This window comes from Vespula pensylvanica, chromosome 2, assembly GCF_014466175.1.
Source record: "Vespula pensylvanica isolate Volc-1 chromosome 2, ASM1446617v1, whole genome shotgun sequence".
Classification (NCBI taxonomy): domain Eukaryota; kingdom Metazoa; phylum Arthropoda; class Insecta; order Hymenoptera; family Vespidae; genus Vespula; species Vespula pensylvanica.
The window spans coordinates 13,561,560-13,583,855 of NC_057686.1; the positions used below are offsets into that span (position 1 = coordinate 13,561,560).

General features: G+C 38.8%; 2 protein-coding genes across 7 annotated transcripts in view; one reads left to right on the top strand and one right to left on the bottom strand.

The window, feature by feature from the left end:
• The window catches only part of LOC122627089 (basement membrane-specific heparan sulfate proteoglycan core protein-like), a 129,657-nt gene extending 107,423 nt beyond the window's left edge, over positions 1–22,234 (top strand). For 2 of the 5 annotated variants that reach the window (XM_043807882.1, XM_043807883.1), the window contains 5 exons: positions 12,834–13,044; positions 15,421–15,480; positions 16,321–16,471; positions 16,749–16,909; positions 19,699–22,234. In XM_043807882.1, the coding sequence (XP_043663817.1) occupies positions 12,834–13,044; positions 15,421–15,480; positions 16,321–16,471; positions 16,749–16,909; positions 19,699–19,808 (693 nt within the window). In that variant the 3' untranslated portion in view covers positions 19,809–22,234. The remainder of the gene's footprint in view (positions 1–12,833; positions 13,045–15,420; positions 15,481–16,320; positions 16,472–16,748; positions 16,910–19,698) is intronic. The other 3 variants (XM_043807884.1, XM_043807885.1, XM_043807886.1) reach the window with 3 other exon arrangements.
• Positions 19,700–22,296, bottom strand: part of LOC122627088 (zwei Ig domain protein zig-8-like) — a 60,889-nt gene continuing 58,292 nt past the window's right edge. For both annotated transcript variants that reach the window (XR_006326786.1, XM_043807880.1), the window contains one exon: positions 19,700–19,836. The gene's annotated coding sequence lies outside the window, so the exon portion shown is untranslated. The remainder of the gene's footprint in view (positions 19,837–22,296) is intronic.

The window sequence follows — 22,296 nt, forward strand, 5'->3', positions numbered from 1 at the left end:
ACGTCGAGTGAAATTAAGCGGGACCAACAGAATTATGTGAGCGAAATTATACACGTCGCGAACGAGAGATGAGGAGACTGGTTTGGCCATGGGAATGAGAAATCCTTGCGCATGACAACCGTAGAAGAGTCGTTTCAAATGGAAGCATCGTAATTGCTGCGCAGACAAAAGAAAGGGAACCTTCGTAAAGTCTGACGGTGGGCAGAACGCTGTTCTAGCCTGTCGTCGCGTTTGTGTCATTTCGCGTCTTCGGACGTTGAAGGCATGACGTCATCTTGGACGGCTGGTAAATGGGAGTTGAACAGAATTGCTGCGAGAGACGAGATTGTTACATAATCAGTCGCGTTCACTTGATACGTGCATTGTCTCCTCTAATATGCAATAGGCGTAAATGTGTTTAACATACACCTACTACGTATATAAACACATACACGTATACCTAAATCACGTTTAATAAAGATCTTATACCAAAGTTAATTATTGGCAAAGAATTCCTATATCGGTTATCGGTTAGCATATCATTGGAAAATTATCTCTAATCGTGCACGAACGATATTCAATGTTTTAATCTCTATCGCTAAATATATACGATTAATTTAAAATCGACGATAACGATCCCGGTACGATATCGACTCGAGACAAGAGACAAAGAACTAATTTAACGCGCCCTTTGGTAACGTCGAGAACGAAATAGTTTAAAGAGAGATTCGAATTAATCTCATCTGTCTGAATACGAAGGCTTCTTTCGCAGCGCTTAAAAGAACAAATTATACGATAAGAGAAAACCTTGCAAGTGAAACGAGCTTCTTTGCACCTTTCTCGGATATCGTCGTTATTCTTGTCGTCTTCGTCGTCGTCGTCGTCGTCGTCGTCGTCGTCGTCGTCGTCGTCGTCGTCCTCGTCTTCGTCTTCGTCTTCGTCACCATCGTCTTCGTCACCGTCGTCGTCGTAATCGTTGAGAATCTTAGATCGAGCGAAGAATTCATTTATCGTCGATTAATCTCTAATTGAATGGGAAAGGTCGATGGAAAGAAAAGAAAGGTTTTCTTGATTAAGCGGTCGCTCTAGCGTGGCATCGGCTTGCCCGAATCGAATGTTTCCGATTGATCATCTCATAGCACGGAAAGACGTATTCGGACATGCTGGAAATTGGGGCTAAAAAGGATAAAGGGTAGACGTGGTGCGCTGACAAGGCTTTCTAGAAATACCGTTCCTGTTCGTGAAGGTTTATTAGCGAGCCCCTGTCTGTTCTCAGTTCTCGTTCAATACAAACGGATAAAAGCACTACTTTTTGCCGAAAGTGAGATCGTTACACGTCCATTCTGGCCTTCAATTCCTCTCTCTCTCTCTCTTTCTCTTCACCCCCCGTTTTTTTTTTTACAATTCCTCTTTCCCTTTACACACTCTTTTGCGAGGTGAACCGAACGTTCGCGATTAATAGTAGCTTTTTAAATCCTCGAGGAAAAGGCACAAAGAAACTGTTCACCTAGTCACAGTAGTATAACTCAACGTTCGACGAAACATGCAACAAGTTCGTGACCGATGTGCACTTCGTTAAATAGAATAGAAAACGAGGGGGAGAGAACAAGAGACGTTCCGATATTCCTCGAAATCGTATAAAATCGATCGATAGAAGAAACTTTTATCCTACGATGGAAATAAAACGATTATGTTCCTCTATCGAACCTGCCCGTCATTGACTAGGACTTCTTGGAATGGTCGTTGCGATACCCTCGGGCTGAGAGAATCAGCAATCGTCTTTTTCGATTCTTATTGGCAAAAGGAGCAATAAAAAAAGGAATACAGAAGGAAGAAAGGAACGACGGTAATGACGAGCCGAATATAGATGACGTAAAATCCGTCAAGCTTCCCTCATTATATTCCTTAGGCACTCTCGAACCATTCCTCTCTTTTCCCATCGCTTTCTCCTCCTCCTCCTCCTTCTCCTCCTTCTCTTCTGCCTCTTCCTCTTCTTCCTCCTTCTCCTGCTTCTCCTCCTGCTCTCATCCTCCTCGTCCTACGCTTTTACCGGAGCTCTTTGCAAACCATCGAGCGTCGGGAACGTTCGAGCACTAGAAACGAATCTGAAAGAAACGATTTTTCTGAATGCAGGCCGAAAATTGCCCACGGTAATAATTATTGCGGGGACTTTCTTTTAAAAATCACCGAGCCGCAAGTAACAAATGAAAAAGACAGAGCGATGTAAAAGAGAGATGGGAGGAGGGTTGAAGGAGGGAAAGAGAGAGGCAGGATCGATCGACAATTCGAGAGGAAAAGAAGGTCAACGCTGAAGAGAGTTTCTCGCTTTCTCGTCAAATCGATTCGTGCGATTCTAATAATGTGAAAACCCTGAAAATCGCTTTCCACTCATCCTTCCCTTCCTTCCCTATCCGTTTATATATCTTTCTCTCTCTCTCTCTCTCTCTCTCTCTCTCTCTCTCTCTCTCTCTCACTCGCTCGCTCGCTCGCTCGTTTTCTCTCTCTCTCTCGCTCTTTCATTCTCTCGATCTATTTAATTAAACAGCAGCACGTACAATCAGTATCATGTGCACAGTTACCCATTAAATTTATTGTACGATACGATCGTTTGTTCTTTCGACCGGCAGAGTACGATTGAAACGGATATGCCGTTAAAGTCCAAGTTTAATTGGAAATGACGGTGTCTTTTGTGTTTCTCGATCGAGGATTACGATAACGGAATCGAGTTTATATCTCACAACCTTCGCTGTGTATTTCGACGTATATTTCAAGAAGGATACGATACCGGGATAGACGAACGTAGAAATTGTGATTCGTTTCCGTTCGGACGTACAACTTTTTCTATAGATCCACTTGACCATCCTAAAAATAATTCCAATATCTTCATTAATCCGTGAAATATTGGAAACATTTTAATCCACGAAAAGAAACATGCTTTATCTTGAAAACAATCGTTGCATAAATCTTCGCTCGTTATACGAATACGAATATATTGTACATATATATACGAGTATATCTTTAATCCTCCTTTACTTTTCTCTTTTATATCTTATTTTTCATAGCTCTATTTTAACTATTCACCATTATTCTAGCTTTTGTAATTTCCACGTTCAAGTTGTAACTCTCTATTCTATATATCGAACGATATATTCGTTTCGTTCGATGCACGAAACATAGAACAACAGTGCCATTATAACGGTCTCAAAACGATGAATTATCGAAGCTCTCGTCGTTCACGAATCTATGAATTCATTGATTTCGTCAATCACGTTTCTGTTTAAAACTGAATGTGGGCAATGCCGATTAATATTCATAGTTTTATTAATTCGCTTCAATATCGGCGCATGATTACTATTTTACGACTGTATCCCAAGTAAAAAGAAATCTATTGTTCATTCGATAACATCAAGCCAAATATGGACTATAATATAATTATACGATCATTTTCCTCTCGGAATTTTATTTTTCATTGCTACCGTCCGACATTCAGAAAATAAAATATGTATCCACGAAATTCGTTCGTTGGCGCGTATATCGACGTTTACAAAATCGCTTACACGTAAAATCAATGATACCATACATTTCCAAAAATCCATATAAAATCTACTTTTCGTTTCGCATACCTGTTCGTCGATATTATACGGCTTAAAAAAAAAAGGAATAAACAAAAAACACAAAAAAAAAAAGATCTGGAAAAGGCAACAATTTTTACGTTACTTTTACAAGAGAGCATGAAATTTGTCGCGTGAAAAAACACGGTTGTACTATCGTAGAGAAAAAACAGAAAAGAGAATGGAAGAGAAAGGGGAATTCGAGTTTTAAAAACGCAATTTCAAAAAGCGCTATTCGGAGTCGTCGTGGCGTAACGCATGTACGAAGAGAAAAGAGATGCTCGATGCGTCGTGGAAGCACAGGCTGAAACTCGGAGATCAGAGATGGACACAGGCGGCACGTTTGCCAAGGGATGTTTATTTTTAGGGGATGCTCCTAGAAGCACCGCCGTACTTTACCGGGTACTCACTTGGTCGAAGGAGCCGTTTGTCGAGTATCATATCGTACAACACTCGACCTTTCTACCCTGACTACGACTACTAGTAGCCAGGCCCGGTAGTAGCAACAGTAGTAGTAGTAGAAGCAACGTCGCGACGGTACCACCATACTACTACACTAACCTCGACCAACGCAACGTAGCAAAAGCTAGCTCGACCCTCGGAGCTATCCACGGATAAGGGGATACTTTGTTTGCCTGCTACTCGACCATTGCTAACCTCGCTACCTTCCAGTATATGTACCTCTGTAATCTACGACGAAGCGCGAGCTATGAGCTATAGCGTCGCCTTAACGAGTGTCATTAGCTTGTTCATACATCTGCATTTAAATTTCTTTTTACTAAAAGCCCACGCGGTTTATCGCAATTTCACTCGCCCTATCACTTTCAAAGGTTTCCTCTCTTTACTTCAAAAATTTGCCAAAATCCCATCGATGGATTATCGCAAAACCGTGCGTGTTTCCAAACAACGTTACCATCAATTTCATTACATACTGTCGTTGAATAGGTCGTATGAAACTCGATGCTCATCCAAGATCGCCGAGAGCGTCGTTATTATATCAATAAATCCTCTCACGCTCGCATATTTTCCCTGAATACAATCAGCACGCATGCGGTCGTCCTCGAAAAATATGTAACGAGTTATCGGCACCGAGCGAAGCGCGTTCGAAGCAATTCGATTTAGTCGTCGATTCGATACATTTTCGTTCGTCCATGTATGCCTACAAATTCATATATATATACATATATATAATACATACGGATAGCAGTCTATAAGTACGTATATACCTATGTATATGTGTGTGTGTGTGTATGTATATATACAAGAACATATAGTAGACATATCTACGTTCTCCATTATAGTACTGCGTTTAATTCACGATTAATGAGATTACTCTCGATCTCAGTGAATACGCGTTTTCTATCTCAGACTAGGACTTTAATCCATTCGAATCGAGTACTCGTTAATTACTTTATCAGACTCACCTAAGTATCTGATTCGCCCTCATGCTGGTCGTTTCCACTTCTTGGAAAAACGAAGTTTGTTCGAAACCGGAGTAGTAGACAAATATAATTGTGTATATTTGTTTATTACACACATACACACATATATAATACGAGCAAAAAAGTGAACGAAAATATGAATGAACAATATTTGTTATATATATATATATATATATATATATATATATATATATATATATATATACGTATATAGATATGCAGATATCTACGATACATAATGTATATATACATTGATAAGATTTAACGTCACGCAAGAAATTGGAAGTTACAGTAACGACGAGGTAAACATGCATATAAATATAGGTATCTGCGTATCGAGAAACTTATCGTAAAACGTGGACAAGTTAGAAGAGAGAGAGAGAGAGAGAGAGAGAGAGAGAGAGAGAGAGAGAGAGAGAGAGAGACAGAGAGTGGGCAAAGGTCCCCGCAGGGCCATCGAGAGAATCGACGAAGGGTGAATTTTGATTCGACGGTCGGCAACGCCGTTATAAATTTATATCGCGCGTGCATCGAGAATAAATCTGAATCGGAAATCCTTCCTGCGGGGAAGGCGACTCGTTTCGAGGACTTTCTTCTCGAAAGGGATCCTCTAGTCGAAGGGTGAAAATAGCGTTGAGAGGAACGAAGAGACGTTCGAGCTAGCGAAAAAGCTGAAGCGAGGGCGTGTCGAGATAGAAAGAAAATATCGTTGTGAAGCTTTTCTCTCTCTCTCTCTCTCTCTCTCTCTCTCTCTCTCTCTCTTTCTCTCGCTTACTCGACGCTGGTTCGAATGCAAATTTAACTTTTCCTTTCGCGGAAGAAGCAACTCCGATGAAAAGGCGTAAAGCATGCCGGAGGTGGCATCGAATCGCACGAGTGTTGGTGAAAGCGGAAAGCCGCTGGTGAAAAAGATGAGAAAAAAGAAGAGGAAGAAGAAACGAAAGGAGTAGTGGGAGGAGTAAGAGGAATAAAAGGAGAAGGAGAGGTGGAGAAGAAAAAGGAAAATGTACGAGCATCCCTTCGATCCAGGCGGTCGAAGCTTACGTAAGCGTCAACCCTCCTGTCTTTCAAATTACTCTCGTGTCTCACAGCGTGCGCGAGTTTCAACGCGACTTTCCGGCAGGGAAATTTACGACTTTTCCAAACGTCGTTCTTACGGTCTACGGGCAAGAGAATGAACGAAGGAACGAACGAAGGAACGAATGAAGGAATGAACGAACGAACGAACAAACGAACGAACGAACGAACGAACGAACGAACGAATGAACGAACGAACTTGCGTCCGCTTGCTCGGCCATACTCGAGCTTACGTAAATTGTTCCACCTCCGTAGCCAGCGTAGCGACTTACAATGACCTAAGCAGGACGATTTCTCATTCCGGATGAAGAGTAACGTCCTCGTATCTTCTACTACTTCGTATCTTTGTACGCGACTGCTTTGAGAAGTAATTCGGTCGTTCCCTTCTAGGATCTATCTGCTTCTAGCAATCTTTTTACGGTCAACACAAAATGTCGTGAGAACGACCAACGTTTCTCCTTTATTAGAATTAATCTTTTTTATTCGAAAGAAAGAAAGAGAGAGAGAGAGAGAGAGAGAGAGAATACTCGAAAAATTCTTTTCATTTAAAAATCCTCAAAGGTAAACGGCAAACGTTTAATTAAATACATTTAATAATTAAGTACGACGGTCGAATACATCGTCGCAAGACGACGCGAGCAAGGCGCTTAAACTGTCGCGTAAAATCGATGCGTCTGCTGGAAGAGGCAAAAGGCGAGTCGAGCAAAGGAGAGAGTTCTCCTCTTGCGTGCAACTTTGGGCCGACCAAAATGAGACGATTTCTCATTCCGGACGAAGAGTAACGATTTCGCCGTATCCTTTGTTGCTTCCTTCGTGGTCGCACGGCGGTCACCTTGGTGGCCCGAGCTCGTACTTTCCACCGACCTAAGTTCTCTAGACTGAAATAACGCGTTCTGTCTGTCTGTCTCCATCTCTTTGTCTCTTTCTCTTCCTCTCTTTTTCTTTCTCTCTCTCTCTTTTTCTTTCTCTTTCTCTTTCTCTCTCCCTTTTTCTCTCACGAGTTTCTCCTGAATGCTCGCTTCGAAATCGATAAAAATTAATAATCGACAGCTCATGCTTCTCTCCCTTTCTCTCGGTCTCTCTTTCTCCTCAATACATATTACTTCTACGCGAAATAATTATGGTAGTCGATGTATGTATAACGGATATCCTGCAGCAACGCGTTCTGTAATATTATCGACGCGCTTGGTTACTCCGTCTGAATGAATTTGACTCATCCTTTTCATCGTTCAAACGTTACGAACATTCTTAACAATTCGAACGTTCGTTTATTTTCTCTCAAAGTCTAAATATTCCTTCTCCTTTATCATATATTTTACTAGTACGAAGAGGATCATTAAATGGTTTATATCAAGAGAGCTTCCTAAAATATCCCACCAATCCTATTTGAGCTCACGTATGAATTATCGGAACGGTATCTCGAATCGTATACCTACACAAAGTATCTATAGAGATTTATTACTTTCGAGTGGAATTATCGCGTTTTCATACGAAATACATATAATCGCTTCGAAACTATCTGTCTCTGAAAAAGCAAAATGTTCGTTTGTACGATGCTCGTCGATCCGATCGATCCACTCGACGATCGGAAATGGTGACATTTCGAATACACGAGAAAATCCTACTTTTAATTGCACCTATAATAAAGCAAATATTCGGGTAACGATCTCTCGTCGAACGAACGAACGAACGAACGAGCTTAGTTGCCCAAAGCGATCACGGTACATGGTCGATCGCGGTTTTTTTTCGTTAATTGTATTTTTATACACTGCATAACTAAAGTTCTCATCAGATTGCTAATACGATGCACGCGTGTTTAAAAAGTTTCACGTATTTATACAAATTTTGGTACGAATTTACGAGAGTGAACGAGATTAAATTACACTTATCGAGTTTACAATTTGTTATATCATTACGATTTTCATATAAAAATATTACTTAGAGAGACGTTTTTAAACGCAAAATACATTTTCTCAGAGGTTCTCATACCACGATTCACACTGTCGTCGTTTTCGTAATAACGAGGAGAGAATCCGTGCTCTCGAAAGCGGCACGCCGGTATTCCCAAGCGCGGCGCAATTTGTAGCATCGAAAACTGTTCGGTAATTTACGTCGAAAATCAAATTAACTCCCGTGAATCTAATCTACTCTCGCAGCTAGTCCGGTTAACCTAATTTCTTTTTTCGTCGACGCTATAGCGACGCGAGCTTTTCGGGACACCTCTCTCTCTCTCTCTCTCTCTCTCTCTCTCTCTCTCTCTCTCTCCCTCTTTCTCTCTCTTTCTCTCTCTCTCTCTCTTTCTCTTTCTCCCTCTTTCTCTCTATCTTACTCTTTCCATACTTTGAGAGAGCTTTCATCCTATCGCAGCTTTTCGCCTGCGAAGCAAAATATCAGATTTGATGTTGCGTCTCTCGTAAATATTCTCAACGATTTTGTCTCCTTCCCTCGACTCGACGACATAATATTCTATAGTTAGAGAGAATAATTCCGTAAAATTAATTTTCTCACGTTCGTTCAGCGAACCTACTTGTTCCCTGTGTCATTTTGTTTCGAAACAACAATGTATCGATTATATCGCTGTCAATACGATGTAAATTGATTTCAACGGGTCGCCACGATTAACATTATTTTTCAATTTGAGTACTTACGTATAGTTTTATTATTAATATTTAGATATACGAATAAAGAAAATTTCAAACCTTATTTGAAATTTTTTTTAGAATTTGTTCTTACAAGCGTTCAAGTATGTAAAGAAAAAGCTTAAAGAAAAGCCGCGTGCATGTATACGAATCGTGACGAGAATCTTTTAGCAATAAGTCAAGAATTTTCTAAGTCGAGAAGCTTCATAGCGAGAGAAGTTTCAAAATGTTAGAAAATTCGAAGCATCCCTTATATGTGACCGTGTTTCCGTGAATTAATTCAGTCGAGTTATGTCATTAATTAAAATGTGAGTCATCGATTATCAATCATACGTGAAAACTCTCTCTGTGCTTATGTGCGAGAATTGAATGTCTCATATATTTCATATATGATATATTTATTTATAAAGCTGTTTATATTATTCGTTCTTCTTTTCCGTTTTAATAAATTTCTATTTTCTTTCAATCGTTGATATCAATTTTCCTACATTCGTATGGATCGATAATCGACGTATGTTTACCTAACGACGCTTAAATTGCGAAACCGAAACAATACCCCAAAGTTTACATTGAAAATGCAACGTAATCGAAAATACATTCTAGGAAGATTTGCTAATATAAACGAAATAACATAGAGGTTTAGATAGACAACCCGTTCATATTCGATCCAGCTGATTTCCGTAAATGAATTACAACCGGATGTTATGAATATTAAGTTACAAATGCGGTTTCCACGTGCACTGCATTCAATTCGGACGAAAGTTAATCCATCTGATTGGCGCAAGCATTTGTAATTACATCGATAATAATTGAACATGTTCAATAGGATAGAACTAAGTTATGTTATCATGTAATCGTAGTAACTTAAATTAACAATTGATAAAAAATCGAAACAACATTGAAAATATCTCACGAGTTAAGGTAGAAAATTTTAACGAAAGATTTTAGCGAAAATCAAGCCTCGAAGTGGTGCAAATAAAAGGGCAGTTATAAAGTGGATAGAATAAGAGAAAAAGAGAAAGAGAGAGAGAGAGAGAGAGAGAGAGGGAGAAAGAGAAAAGAAAAAGAAGGAAAAAGGAATAGAGAAAAGGAAGAAGAAAAAAGACGGAGAATAAGAAGAAGTAGTAGTAAAAGTAAAAGAAGGAGAAGAAAGCTCCTTCCTTCGTTAGGAAGAGGCAGGCCCCTTTCGGCAGGATATATGAGCACGAAGGAAAAAAGCGTCGTTACCGGAGGCTCATTAACGGGAACTACTCCCAAGACACCCCTAGCAACACCTTCGGTTCCTGTCTGCAGCCGAGAACCTTCTCCTCTGCCTTCTCTACCCCTTCCATTCCCTTCCAACCCTTTTCATCCCTTCTCTTTCTTTTCCGGCGGCCCCATTCGCTACTTCGTGAGGGCCGCTCGAAGGTTCCAGCGAGAAACGTACAGAGGTCCGATACTAATTAGTCCCCCGTCCCATTGACGCAACCTCCCTTCTCTCTCTTTCTCTTTCTTTCTTTCTTTCTCTCTCTCTCTCTCTCTCTCTCTCTCTCTCTTTTTTCACCACCTACTTTCCGCACTTCCTTCTCTGCGACACCTCTTTCTCTTCACCCCTTCTCTTCTTTGTCGTAGTTACCCAGACCAACGTAATATCGATAGACGCGCCACTCCAACGTTCTTTCCTTTTCTTTCCTTTTTCTCTCCTCTTCGAGACATTCACGCTTCTTTCTTTTACGCCTGCGAGACTTGGACACGAGTCAAATCCACTCTACACTCTCCTCATCCTCCACTTATTCTTTACCACCCTCTCTTCTCCCATCGTCTCTCTCGTCGATGGTTAACTTTTACTTTGTAGCACTTTGTTTGCATGCCTCGTCTAACAGCTAATAAAATATTTCTCGTTTGCTTCGAAAAAGAAAAAAGAGTCTCGAGTATCGAGAAGAAACACCGACATATAATTATTTTATAAGTTTCCATTTAATTATTTTCCACGTAACCATTGCATTTTGATTTTATAACATTTCTTGTTATCGGAATATATATATATATATATATATATATATATATAATCAATAGCAAACTTCCGTTTAAAAATGATACCATAAATATTCCCCCTTTCTTTCATTAGTTCTTTTCATTACTTCTTTCATTTTCTTCGTACTGGAAATCTCGAGGCTACATTTAAAAATAAATCGCAAAAAAAGAAATCTTCAGTAAACCCTTTTTGTACGACAACATTACCGTTGAAAGAGGTACTTGACCGAGGGGTAGAAGGGATTAAATTGTGAGAAAGTGTAGAAAGAAAGAGAGAGAGATATCAAAGGACCGGCGTCGAAATTTTGAGGTACTCGCTACTTGAACGTCTTCCTCTCGCACGGAAAACGTACGTCATTCTAGAGAGTGGTCGGCCCAAGTTCGGTAGGGTGCTATGGGGAATAATTAATGAGAGGGTGAGAATATCTTCTTCTCTGCGAACATACGTTTAACGATCCCCTCCTTCCATAGCCGAGGTAGGAAACGGTAGAGAGGCAGAAGCCTGAAAGATATCCATGGGGATAGTTCTACCTACAGATGTGCACCGTGCAAGCACGTACTTCTATAATTGTTGGCGTGGCTCGAGGACAATCCTTAACGTCCCGTCACAGCCCGATCCCTCTCACGTTCCAACACCACTATCTTCTAACCCCTTTTCTCCTTTATTCCGCGTCTGATGTCGCTAACTCGATCTCCATGAAAAAAAAAAAAAAAAAAAAAAAAAAAACCGTCACATTCTTTGATCGTCCTCTCGTCGACGAATTTTCATGGAAATCCGTCAACAATTTTCGCAACGTTGCTCGCGATTACTTTTTTCTAATTTTGTCATTAATCGTTTCGTCGTACATTGTTTTAATGCGACCGACGATAATAAAACGTAGTAACAAAACGATTCCGATCAATGGAGCATGAAAAGAAAAGAAAGAAATGAAGATGAAAAACGTGATCGATTCAATTTCGCGCGTTGGAACGATAAAATTTCATCGCTTGGAAATAACGATCTCTTCAGAGAGAGAAAGATCGAAATTCGATCTCTCTCTCTCTCTCTCTCTCTCTCTCTCTCTCTCTCTCTCTCTCTCTCTCTCTCTCTCTCTCTCTCTCTTCATTTCTCTTTTTCTCTTAATTTTCACACAGCAATAATCATTACAATGCAAACCGCTTCTATAGATAACGCCGATGTAATAGTGGCTTGTCAATATGAAATCCCTGTATTTGCGGATTTGCTTAGTCGCATTGATAACAATCGTGATCCCATGATTCATTTATAATCTGATGCATTATGACGCGTACCTACGTAATACGTCATGCTTGATACCGTATTATATCGAAAATTGAGATAGCAATTTGTACTCTTTTCTTTAAATATCATTGATTCTAGCTAAACGTCGAGATGTTATCGATGGAAATTCAAAATTGTAATATTCTTTATGTTTCTGTTGTTCTCTTTTAGAATTGGCGTGGAATTATAACAGTTAACGAGTTCGTTGAACGAAAGAAGAAGAAGAAGCGATTTTCGTAGCTTTGAAAATTTTTGTGAAAAAGACAGAAAAAAACAGGAAAGAAAGAAAGAAAGAAAGAAAGAAGAGAGGAAAGAGCCGTTTGGCGAGATCGTGAACGGCTTAAAATGCTCGCAATTGCTTCTTTCCTGCGCACATATCGAGCTAACCATAGACGCGACGATATTCTGTACGCTTCAATGCTTTTTACGATGCATAGTCCCAGAGACTTGGATCGTTCGTACAAGGCATTTTACGGTTAACTGGTACTTCGACCGTAATATACGATTCTTAAGGCCGTGTTCAAGATCTCGAAAGTGCAATAGCTATTATATGAAACGTTGTTAAGTTTTCAAGAGTTCGCAGTTTGAATATTAATGCAAGGAAGACTGAATCCCGTAACTAAAGGACGAACTTTCCGCTTTTCTATGTACGCGTTGGTATTATTTAAAGAACACCGGATATAAGTTTTTTAGGCAAGAGAGACAGCGAGAGTACGGGACTCTTAATGAAGAATAAATTTTATTGTTATCATCGCGCAATTACAAAAAGATCTCTTTTTTCTTTTTGTTTCAGGTCTCTTGGATACGAAAAAAGGATTTGCATATCCTGACGTCGTCGATTCACACGTACACAGGAGACGCGAGATTTTCCGTGAAGCATCCGGAATCTTCGGACGAGTGGACGTTGAAGATTGAATACGTGCAGCCTCGCGATGCTGGAATTTACGAGTGCCAGGTCAACACCGAGCCTAAAATGAACTTAGCCTTCACGTTGAGAGTCGAAGGTAAAATCTAGACTCGTCGATGTTTCTATGTGTAAAAAAAAAAGAAAGAGAGGAGGAAGAATGGAACATGAAAGCGAAAGAGAGAGAGAGAGAGAGAGAGAGAGAGAGAGAGAGACCAAAATGGAAGAAAAATAAAACGAAGTTGGGGAAGAAAAAAGACAGGATGGAAGGAGAAAAGACGGCATAGAGTAAACAACAAAACCGCAATCCCTTTCATGACTACGCGGTTCTAAAAATAAAACATCAACGCCTTTTTTCGTGCGGCACCTTTGAGAATTATCGCGCTATTTTTCGTCGCGTAAAAATAATATAATGATTTATGGCTCGTTCACAAGCAGAACACGCTCACCAACCGTTGCCATGATATTAGTAACCAGCTAAACGCGAAATCTCTAACGTTCTTGTTGTTACTTTTGCGAACGCTATAATATATACGTATAAAGTCCGTGAAACAATTATGCTGGATTATGGATAACTCTTTGCTACAAAAAAGAAAAGAAAAGTATTAGAAAGAAAGAAAGAAAAAGAACATATGGTATACGATCCCGTAGGTTTGCAGTATAGAGAGATGACATATGTCGCTTTGTAAACGCTTATCATTTGTGTCATGAAAATTGACGCGTACATCACGCCTCCTTCTCTCTTCCTCCTACATTACAGTACCGTCCTTGCCACGCGTTTCTATATGTATATATGTACATACATATATTCGCATCAAAGAAGATCCAATATTTTTTGTGCCCGATGTAAGCTTGATTAACCTGGTCGTATATGTTTCCGATATTTTTTTTTGCCCCTTTCCTTTTTAGCTCCTCTTTTCTGCCTTTCTCCTTTTTCGCGTTAACATGAATACACGCGTATATATAATGTATGTGCATGTGCATATATATCGGGTGTCTCATTGTAAACGATATAGCTAAATATTTCCTATCCTATTTATTTTATTAAGAAATGTTTCAAATTTTGTTTCGAAGAGGAAATGTAATATTTATTATAGGTATTTCGTTTGAGAACATTGTTGTCGAGATACGAAAGTCACAATAATTTTTGCAAACGATAGACGATATTTTAAGACTAACAAAAGCTGTAAGCTATATCAATAACGTATCCAAGGAATGTACCTAAGAAAACGATATCTACCAACAATACCTAAGTGTATATATTTTATCGATATTCTATTGAGTTATGATACCTTCGAGTTTAACAAGCTGCAATTTTAATAATGTTTTGTATAACTTGTAACCGCGCTTTAAATTATTGCAATTTTAAAAATGTATGAATAAGAATAAATAAATAAATAACATTGATTGAAAAATCCACTAGTTACAAAATGTTTAGAAGAAAATTGATCATCGCGTTATTGCAATTACACGTTCTATTAAACTTCGAAGCACCTTAACTCGACGAAATATCGATGAAAAAGTATATCGTAAATACTCGCTGAATTCGTATTAATATTCTCCATAACTTTTGTGAGACTTAAAATATCGATTTCCATAAAAATAAAAAAATTTGTTATGACTTTCGTATCTTGACGTCTAGCGTCGTTTATAAAATAGCTGTTATAAAGATTATACATCGTTCTCGAAACGTAGCAACTTTTATTTGAAACATTTGTTTATAAAAGCAAAAGGATCGAAGATATTTAGCGATATCGTTTAAAATGAGACACCCGTAGACAGTTTCATTCACTTTTCGACAATTCGCAATTCGATGACCGAAAATGAAAACGCCGATGTGAAACGTCCATTGTTCGATCTTTCACGGGACTATCGATTCGATAATAATTCGATCATTTTATCTCCGAATTTTGTCGAGATTGTTGAAGGAATTCCTCGATTTATGACCTCGCGAACAATCAATGCTGTTATATGCGAGCAATTCAAAACGAGCGATTCCGATGCGATTTGATTTGAAGATCTACACGTACATACATATGTACGTAAGTATATACGTATAACGTACGAACACGCTCGAAAACCCATAGGTAACTTTAATTAAGCGTAACCAATTACCTCGATTCACGATGCGTTACTACGTTCGGTTGGCCCGTAACTCGATTGCCCGAACTTTCGATCGTAGAAGACCAATTTTATTGCTCGACTCTTTACAATACGATCAACCCCATCGGAAATGACGTTCGTTCTTTAAATCGTATCATCCTCCTTCTCCTCCACCTCCTCACTATATAGAACACGATTTTATTTTTGTTTCGCTCGTTTCGCGAACGTAGATTCCGAGTTGCTCACTCGCTTGCTTGCTTGCTTTCTTGCTTGCTTGCTTGCTTGCTTGCTTGCTTATGCTATAGTAGTATCCGACCTCCCAGAGTTCGACGAAATCGATTAACTCGCTATCTTTTCTGTCCTCCCATTCCAGAAAGTGCCCCTGTCCCTGCCACCACCGCACCGAACTCCATCCGACGGACATTCAACTCAGGTTAGAATCACGCAAGAACGGGACTCCTTTTCCAGGCTGTCGATCTCTCGTAGCTCTAGTTGTCGTCGTCTCTTTTTTCTGCGTATCTATCTATGTATATCGTTCTCTTTTTCTCTTTATCTATCCGTCTATCTATCTACCTATCTATCTATCTATCTATCTATCTATCTATCTATCTATCTATCTATCTATCTATCTATCTATCTATCTGTCTGTCTATCTATATATCTACCTATATATCTACCTATGTTTCTTTGTGTCTGGCTGCTCATTGTTAGTACATATATGTAAATAAATCCGCTTCCGCATATATGTATGTATGAGTCAACACGCATTTTGCTTTATCCATTCTTTTACAAATTCATGTAAAGAAGCTTTCGTGAGAAATACGGTAAGAGAAAAATAAAATCTTGAGGAAGGATGATTATTCGTGAAAAAATAAATAAATAAATAAATATAAGTAAAGAGATCGTTCTAAAAAAAATAACGAAACCTTAAAGTCGATGTTCGAACATTCGTTCAAGCCAATTAATCCACGTTAGTATTTAAAAATAATTATACTGAAATAGCTTGTAACGCAATGGATTAAACGTGAAATGATATCCGTGTACGTTCTTAAAAAGTTTCCATTGAAAAATTAAAGCAAATAATAGGAAAAAAAGAAAAAGAGAAAGAGAAGAAAAAAAGAGCTCAAGAGCATAAGAGCAGTAGGGCAAAGGAGTATAAAATAACGCCGGGAGATTTAAGATTCTATCCTTGGCGAATCCGTTAATCAGCCGTCTAGCGCGAATACACGAACGGAATATTTTAAGGGGAACAATCTCTGACTGTGTATTGCAGCTGCTCAAGCAAAGATTATGGGACAGGAGGACGTCTACGTAAAGAAGGGTAGTACGATAAGCCTCATGTGCACTGTTAACGTGCAAAGTACACCTCCGAGCAGCGTTTCGTGGCATCACGGTGGAGCTGTAGTGGATTTCGACAGCCCCAGGTACGAATTTGCTAAAATCAGTTGTACCTTTGAGACACCTGAGAACGTTATATATTTCATATAAAATATAATTACACAAAACAACGCATTTTAGAAGAATAGGTACATTCACTTGTTTGTTCGCTAAGTTGAACAATATCATCCACCTAGCTAAAAAAAAATAACTTAACGAAAGAGTAAGAGAGTAAAAAAGAAAGAAAGAGAAAAGAAAGGATTAACTCAAAGAGACCGATAACGGGTGCTCACGAAAAGTATCAAAGTATCTTTGTTAATTCAGCGTTCACCACAGGGGCGGGGTATCTTTGGAGACCGAGAAAACCGAAAGCGGCACGACGAGCAGACTTCTCGTAACACAGGCCAGATTGAGCGACAGTGGAAATTACACGTGCATTCCTAGCAACGCGAATCCGGCAAGCGTGATGGTACATGTCCTCAATGGTAAGCTCGCTTTTTTATAGCATTTATTAGTTTAGCTTTTCATTCATGTAGAATCAATCTGGAATACGTACATACATACACGTATACTATAAAAGTTTTATTGAAAAATAGAGTATGAAAAAAAAAAGAGAAAGAGAGAAAGAGAACTTACTCGTTTTATTTGATTACGTTCTCCCACGCACAAATAGTCCGAAACAACGCCCATACGTTCGAAAGTTACGTATATAGCTACATTTAATTTCCACGTATTAACTGATCCGATAACGTCCCTGATTCAAGGACGTTAAATAAAAAACAATGCAAAGAGGGAGATAGAGAACGTAATTCAATGCAAAGTCCGCGCAGTTGCTATGGTCTTCAATGGCTTCTCTTCACTGTTTTTTTTTTTTTTTTTTTTTTTTTTTTATTACACTGTCTTTCAAAACCAATAGATAGAAGTTGTAAATATTTTTTCCGTCCAAATTAATGCTCCAAATGTCTTTGGTAAAAGAGAGATGCAACAAGGTACACGACGCAACCGTAATTATGCCATCATTACGGTTCGATAGATTCAGAAAAAAAAAAAACCACGAATACCACGGCAAAGGGAATTCATTTCCGCGCGTTTTACTATTCTCGCCGTTCTAAGCGTTCTTTCCAAGAGAAAAAGAGGGACAGAGAGAGAGAGAGAGAGAGAGAGAGAGAGAGAGAGAGAGAGAGAGAGAGAGAGAGAGATAATGATTCGTAAAACGACGAAGCACGGAAAGTTTTTCGACAACTTTTCCAAGTGTATTTCGTTCTCCTCGTTCGTTCCAATTTCCAATTTCGAACGAAATATCCTAATTCGAGGGTGGAATTTGCCACAGCGAAATTTCAACGTTTAATTAAGCCGAGTTCCGGATTATCATGCAAAAGGGAACGATGGAAAATCACTAAGTCTCTCGTACGAGATGAGATAAACTATGATCATTAAGCTACGTTGCTACGAAATAGGATTCTCGGAAAAACAGTCAAAGGAGAAAAGAGGAAGGAACAAACTCACGAGAGTGCTTACTTACTTTCTCCCTTCCTTCCGACGAAACTTTGATGATGATCTTTCACAAGGACGATTTTAAAGACCAAGGATCGAGTTTCCTTTCGCACTTGACGATTATTCAACAAATTCTCTCTGCCTCTATCTTCTTTCTTTCTCTCTCTCTCTCTCTCTCTCTCTCTCTCTCTCTCTCTCTCTCTCTCTCTTTCTCTCTATCTATGTATCTATCTATCTGTATAACAATGGCCGATATGGGCGCAGAGTCTCTTCCAACGGGATGCAACTTCAATGCATCGTACAACTTGCTAACATGCCACGAAATATAACAATTCGAAAGGAAAGCTGGCCGTTCATTCATCAAGGATAGAAATTTCCTTCGTCATTACGTTTGACGTGGCCATATATTCGGGCCGTATATTGGGGCCGCGCCAAGTTATTCGGCTTCGAACTCTCGTCAGCTGAGAAACGTTCTCTCACGATAACACGCGCAATATCTTGTTCGGCAAGTTCGACATTCCGGCCTGTCGATCGGACACGGCTCGTTTGCCAAGAACACACGCTGATGTTACACCAGCAAGATCTACACCGGTAAGAAAGGGAGAGGTGTTTTGCGATCGAACAATGATATCTATTCTCGAATTTAATCTTAGATACGAATATTAATCTTATATAAAATATTTTTCTATCATTCGCAATGCGTTTAGTTTAATGAAAAGGCTAAATACGAAATATATTAGATCGTCCGTTCAATATTTAATTCTAATTTCCTTATGGCTTACTCCCTTCTGGGAGTAAGTTACTTCGATAAGTACGACGCTTTACAATATTCCGGGATGATATTGCTTTCCGCGGAATAAAGCAATAGTTCCGCTAATTACAACCTAATGCCTTCTCATTAGATCTATTTTCTATGAACGAACGCGAAAGATCATCTAAGCTAATACGCGATATCCTCGCCCAGTGGAATTCCGCGTACGTATTGCATGCCTGGATGGAAGTTAATGCGCGGCAGTTCGTCTGCATAATTAATTCACAGGTAACACCGTCCAACCAAATCGTCCGACCGACCGTACGACCAACCGACTGACCAACCAACCAACCGACCGATCGACCGGCCGATCGGTGGTCGAGCCGTATTGGTCATCGACGTTATTTCAAACACAGCTGATTACTCCGCGAAATTGACCGCAAATTTCGATTATTTCGCGATAAACTTTGGTTTATTCGAGAGGCCACGGCTCGACCGTTCGCCGCGTGCTATTAACGCGATTAAGCGAGGACGCGACTCGCTTGCGTGCGAAGCTTTTGCTTGTCACCATTTTTCGATAACGAGACACCGGCCGGATAGGTTAAGCGACAAAGTTACGCGAAATTAACTTTCGTCATTAAGCTCGGCAATGGCTTTCCCTTCGGTTCCGTAAATTTCTATGCTTTTCGTTCTATACTTTCCAACAATAAGAACCGATCAATGCTTATCATATTTATCGACTACGTTTACGATCGTACATGTTTCTCTCTCCTTCTCTTTATCCATCTGTGAAATCTCTTTTCGCTATCTCCGTATATCGTTTTTATATGTATATATCTAAATTCAACGATCTTATTTTATCGGATTGGTATATCTCGATAAATTTTATCTAATGTTGAAATATTAGCTCAGAAAACAAAAAGTACTTCTTCCTACCTTTACGAAAAGATCAAATGTACATATGTACTTTTGATCGATTGCTTAACAACGAGAGAAACGAAAGAAAACGTGTATCTTTCGATGTTTCAGGCGAACATCCAGCAGCTATGCAACACGGTGGCAGCTGTGGCGTCTTCTGTACCGTACCGATCATCCTTCTCACTGGTACTACTCTTCTGATCTCGAACCTGCTAAGGTGAGCGGTCCTTGTTGTGTGAAACGTCGAGGCTAAACGAAAGATTTAGAATTATGAATTAAGAATCGTCCTAAAGGGAAGAGTATGAGCAAATATGTTTACGAGTTAAATCAATATCGACTAAAAAATCAAACAAGTAAATCGCGTTGAAACTTCGAAAGACGATTTCAATGTGCACGATACGAAAAAGAGACACAGAGTGATGTGCGAACACGCAAAGATTCACGCTTTACAATCAAAAGTTACAAACCGGTTAGACTAGGAGGAAGCTAACGAACAAATATCGAAGCTCGCGACCTAATTCTCAAACGAGATCGTATCTACTGGTATGTGTACTGTAACCGGAATACATCGACGATTCCCTACTCTTCCTCTACTAGCCCTTATCATCGAATCAACCCGAAAATTCAAAGGGAAACTCGCGAGGAAAGATTCCTTAGGAATCGAGCGTTTCTAAGCTAATCATCGTCGACGATCGATCATTATAATCAAAGTACCTATTTAAATAAAAGGAATATAGATAGTGGAATAAGTTAAAATTGTATATATAAAAGCGGATGTTTGGATGTTGTTATGGTTCGACGTAACCTCGATGTACAGACTAAGGCGTTTATATATAAATATACATTATATATATATATATATATATATATATATATATATATATTGTCCGCGAAAAGAAGAAGAGTTCGTTCCGTAACGTTAAGTTCGAACTAGCGTTGTATATAACATATACCGATCGATCACATTATCGTAACGCGCATCGCTTTTTGCGAATCTAGTTAAAGAAATAAAAAAACCATACCCGACGATTTTCTTCTTTTTCTTTCTTATTTTTTTCTTTTCTTCTTCTTCGATATATTATCTTTGTCGTTTTTGACATACAACTATTACCGTTGCGTTTAATGATATCGATTGAATTTTATAATACTCTTTGGAATATGATTCCACTAAATTTGTTCCTTTGCAATTCTAATACGATACGATTCCTGTCATCTCTGATATTTTACATATCTCTCGTTAAGAACGGCCTTCGATCGTGATGCATCGTAAAATGAATATCGAGTTTACATCGTAGAAATAAAATCGTACGAGGCAAAAATAAAAAAGCTTTGAGTTCGTTCTTCGTGATTCTTTTTTTTTGTTTTCCTTTTTTCTTTCCTTCTTTTTTTTCGCGTTCCTAGATAGCGTACGGCCCCTCGAGAGTCAAATTTCCGAATCGAATGCGCTCGTTCGAGAGTTAGATAATTGAATACGTAACGTAACGTAAAGATAGAACGTAATTATTTGATTATAGCATACTCGTTAGAGACTAACGATAAAAAAAAAAAAGAATATTATAAGGCCTAGAATCTTAAGACATTAACTTAAAGTTATATAAATTTTTTATAACCTTATATCCCGGAGATTACAGAGCGATGATCAAGGATGCGAGAACGACACGAATTCGAAGACGGAGAAACGATCGTGATATATTATTCGTTCGTTGTATAGTTTATAAAATGCAAATTTACGTCGTTGTGAAAGGACAATATCTTTAGAATCAAAGAAGAAAAAAAATGAAGATAAAGAAAGAAACAAAATCTAAAGCGATTGAAAGAAGACTGCAATTTCTTGCAGAGGTGTGATATATAGCGTTATGGATTAAAAAATTAAATGATATTTCATAATATTGGATGAGATTAAATTGTTTCGAGTTTAAAAGTAAAATTAAAAGAAAAAAAAAAAGAAATAAAAAAGGAGAGAGAAGAAGCGTTATGTTATTGGCGATGTGATTAGAATGTTGCGCGAAGAAAAGTTATAAGCGATTGTTCGATCATTTGTTATAATCCCTTGTTAGCGATAACGAAAATTTATTTGAAAACTCGTATGATACACGTTAATTTCAATTCTCAAACTTCCGTCATTGATTTCGATTAAACGATTCACGATAGCGAATGCGTGGCATAGCGAAAGAAACGTCAGCGCGTTCTCGTACGATTTTCCGCGCGCGAAATTACGATGATTCAACGGAAAGATATCGATAGGCGAAAAAAAACGTAATAACGTGCAAACAATTATAGCTGACTTGTGACCTAGCTCATTGATATCTGCGACTCGTATCCTTACCGAAAATATTGTACACTAACGAGTAAGTCTAGAAGACATTGTATATAAAAGATTCATAATCGACACACTGTATCACGTTATACGAGACAAGTCGACATAAATTTAAAGATGCGAAACGCGAGAGGAAACGAGCAAAGAGGGATATGAAAAATAAAAAAAAATAAAATAAAATAAAATAAGAAAAAAAGGAAAGAAACAGATGAAATATTAGAAGGAGAAACACGAGGGACAGAATGCGACGCAGAATATTATACTGTAAAAAAAAAAAGTAATCATTGACGTGGAAACTGTTTGAATAAATGTAATGATTATAAAAGCGAATTTCTTTCTTTCTTCGGTATGCCCTTCCGTTTATGATCGCATTTTTTACTTACACCTTTCCC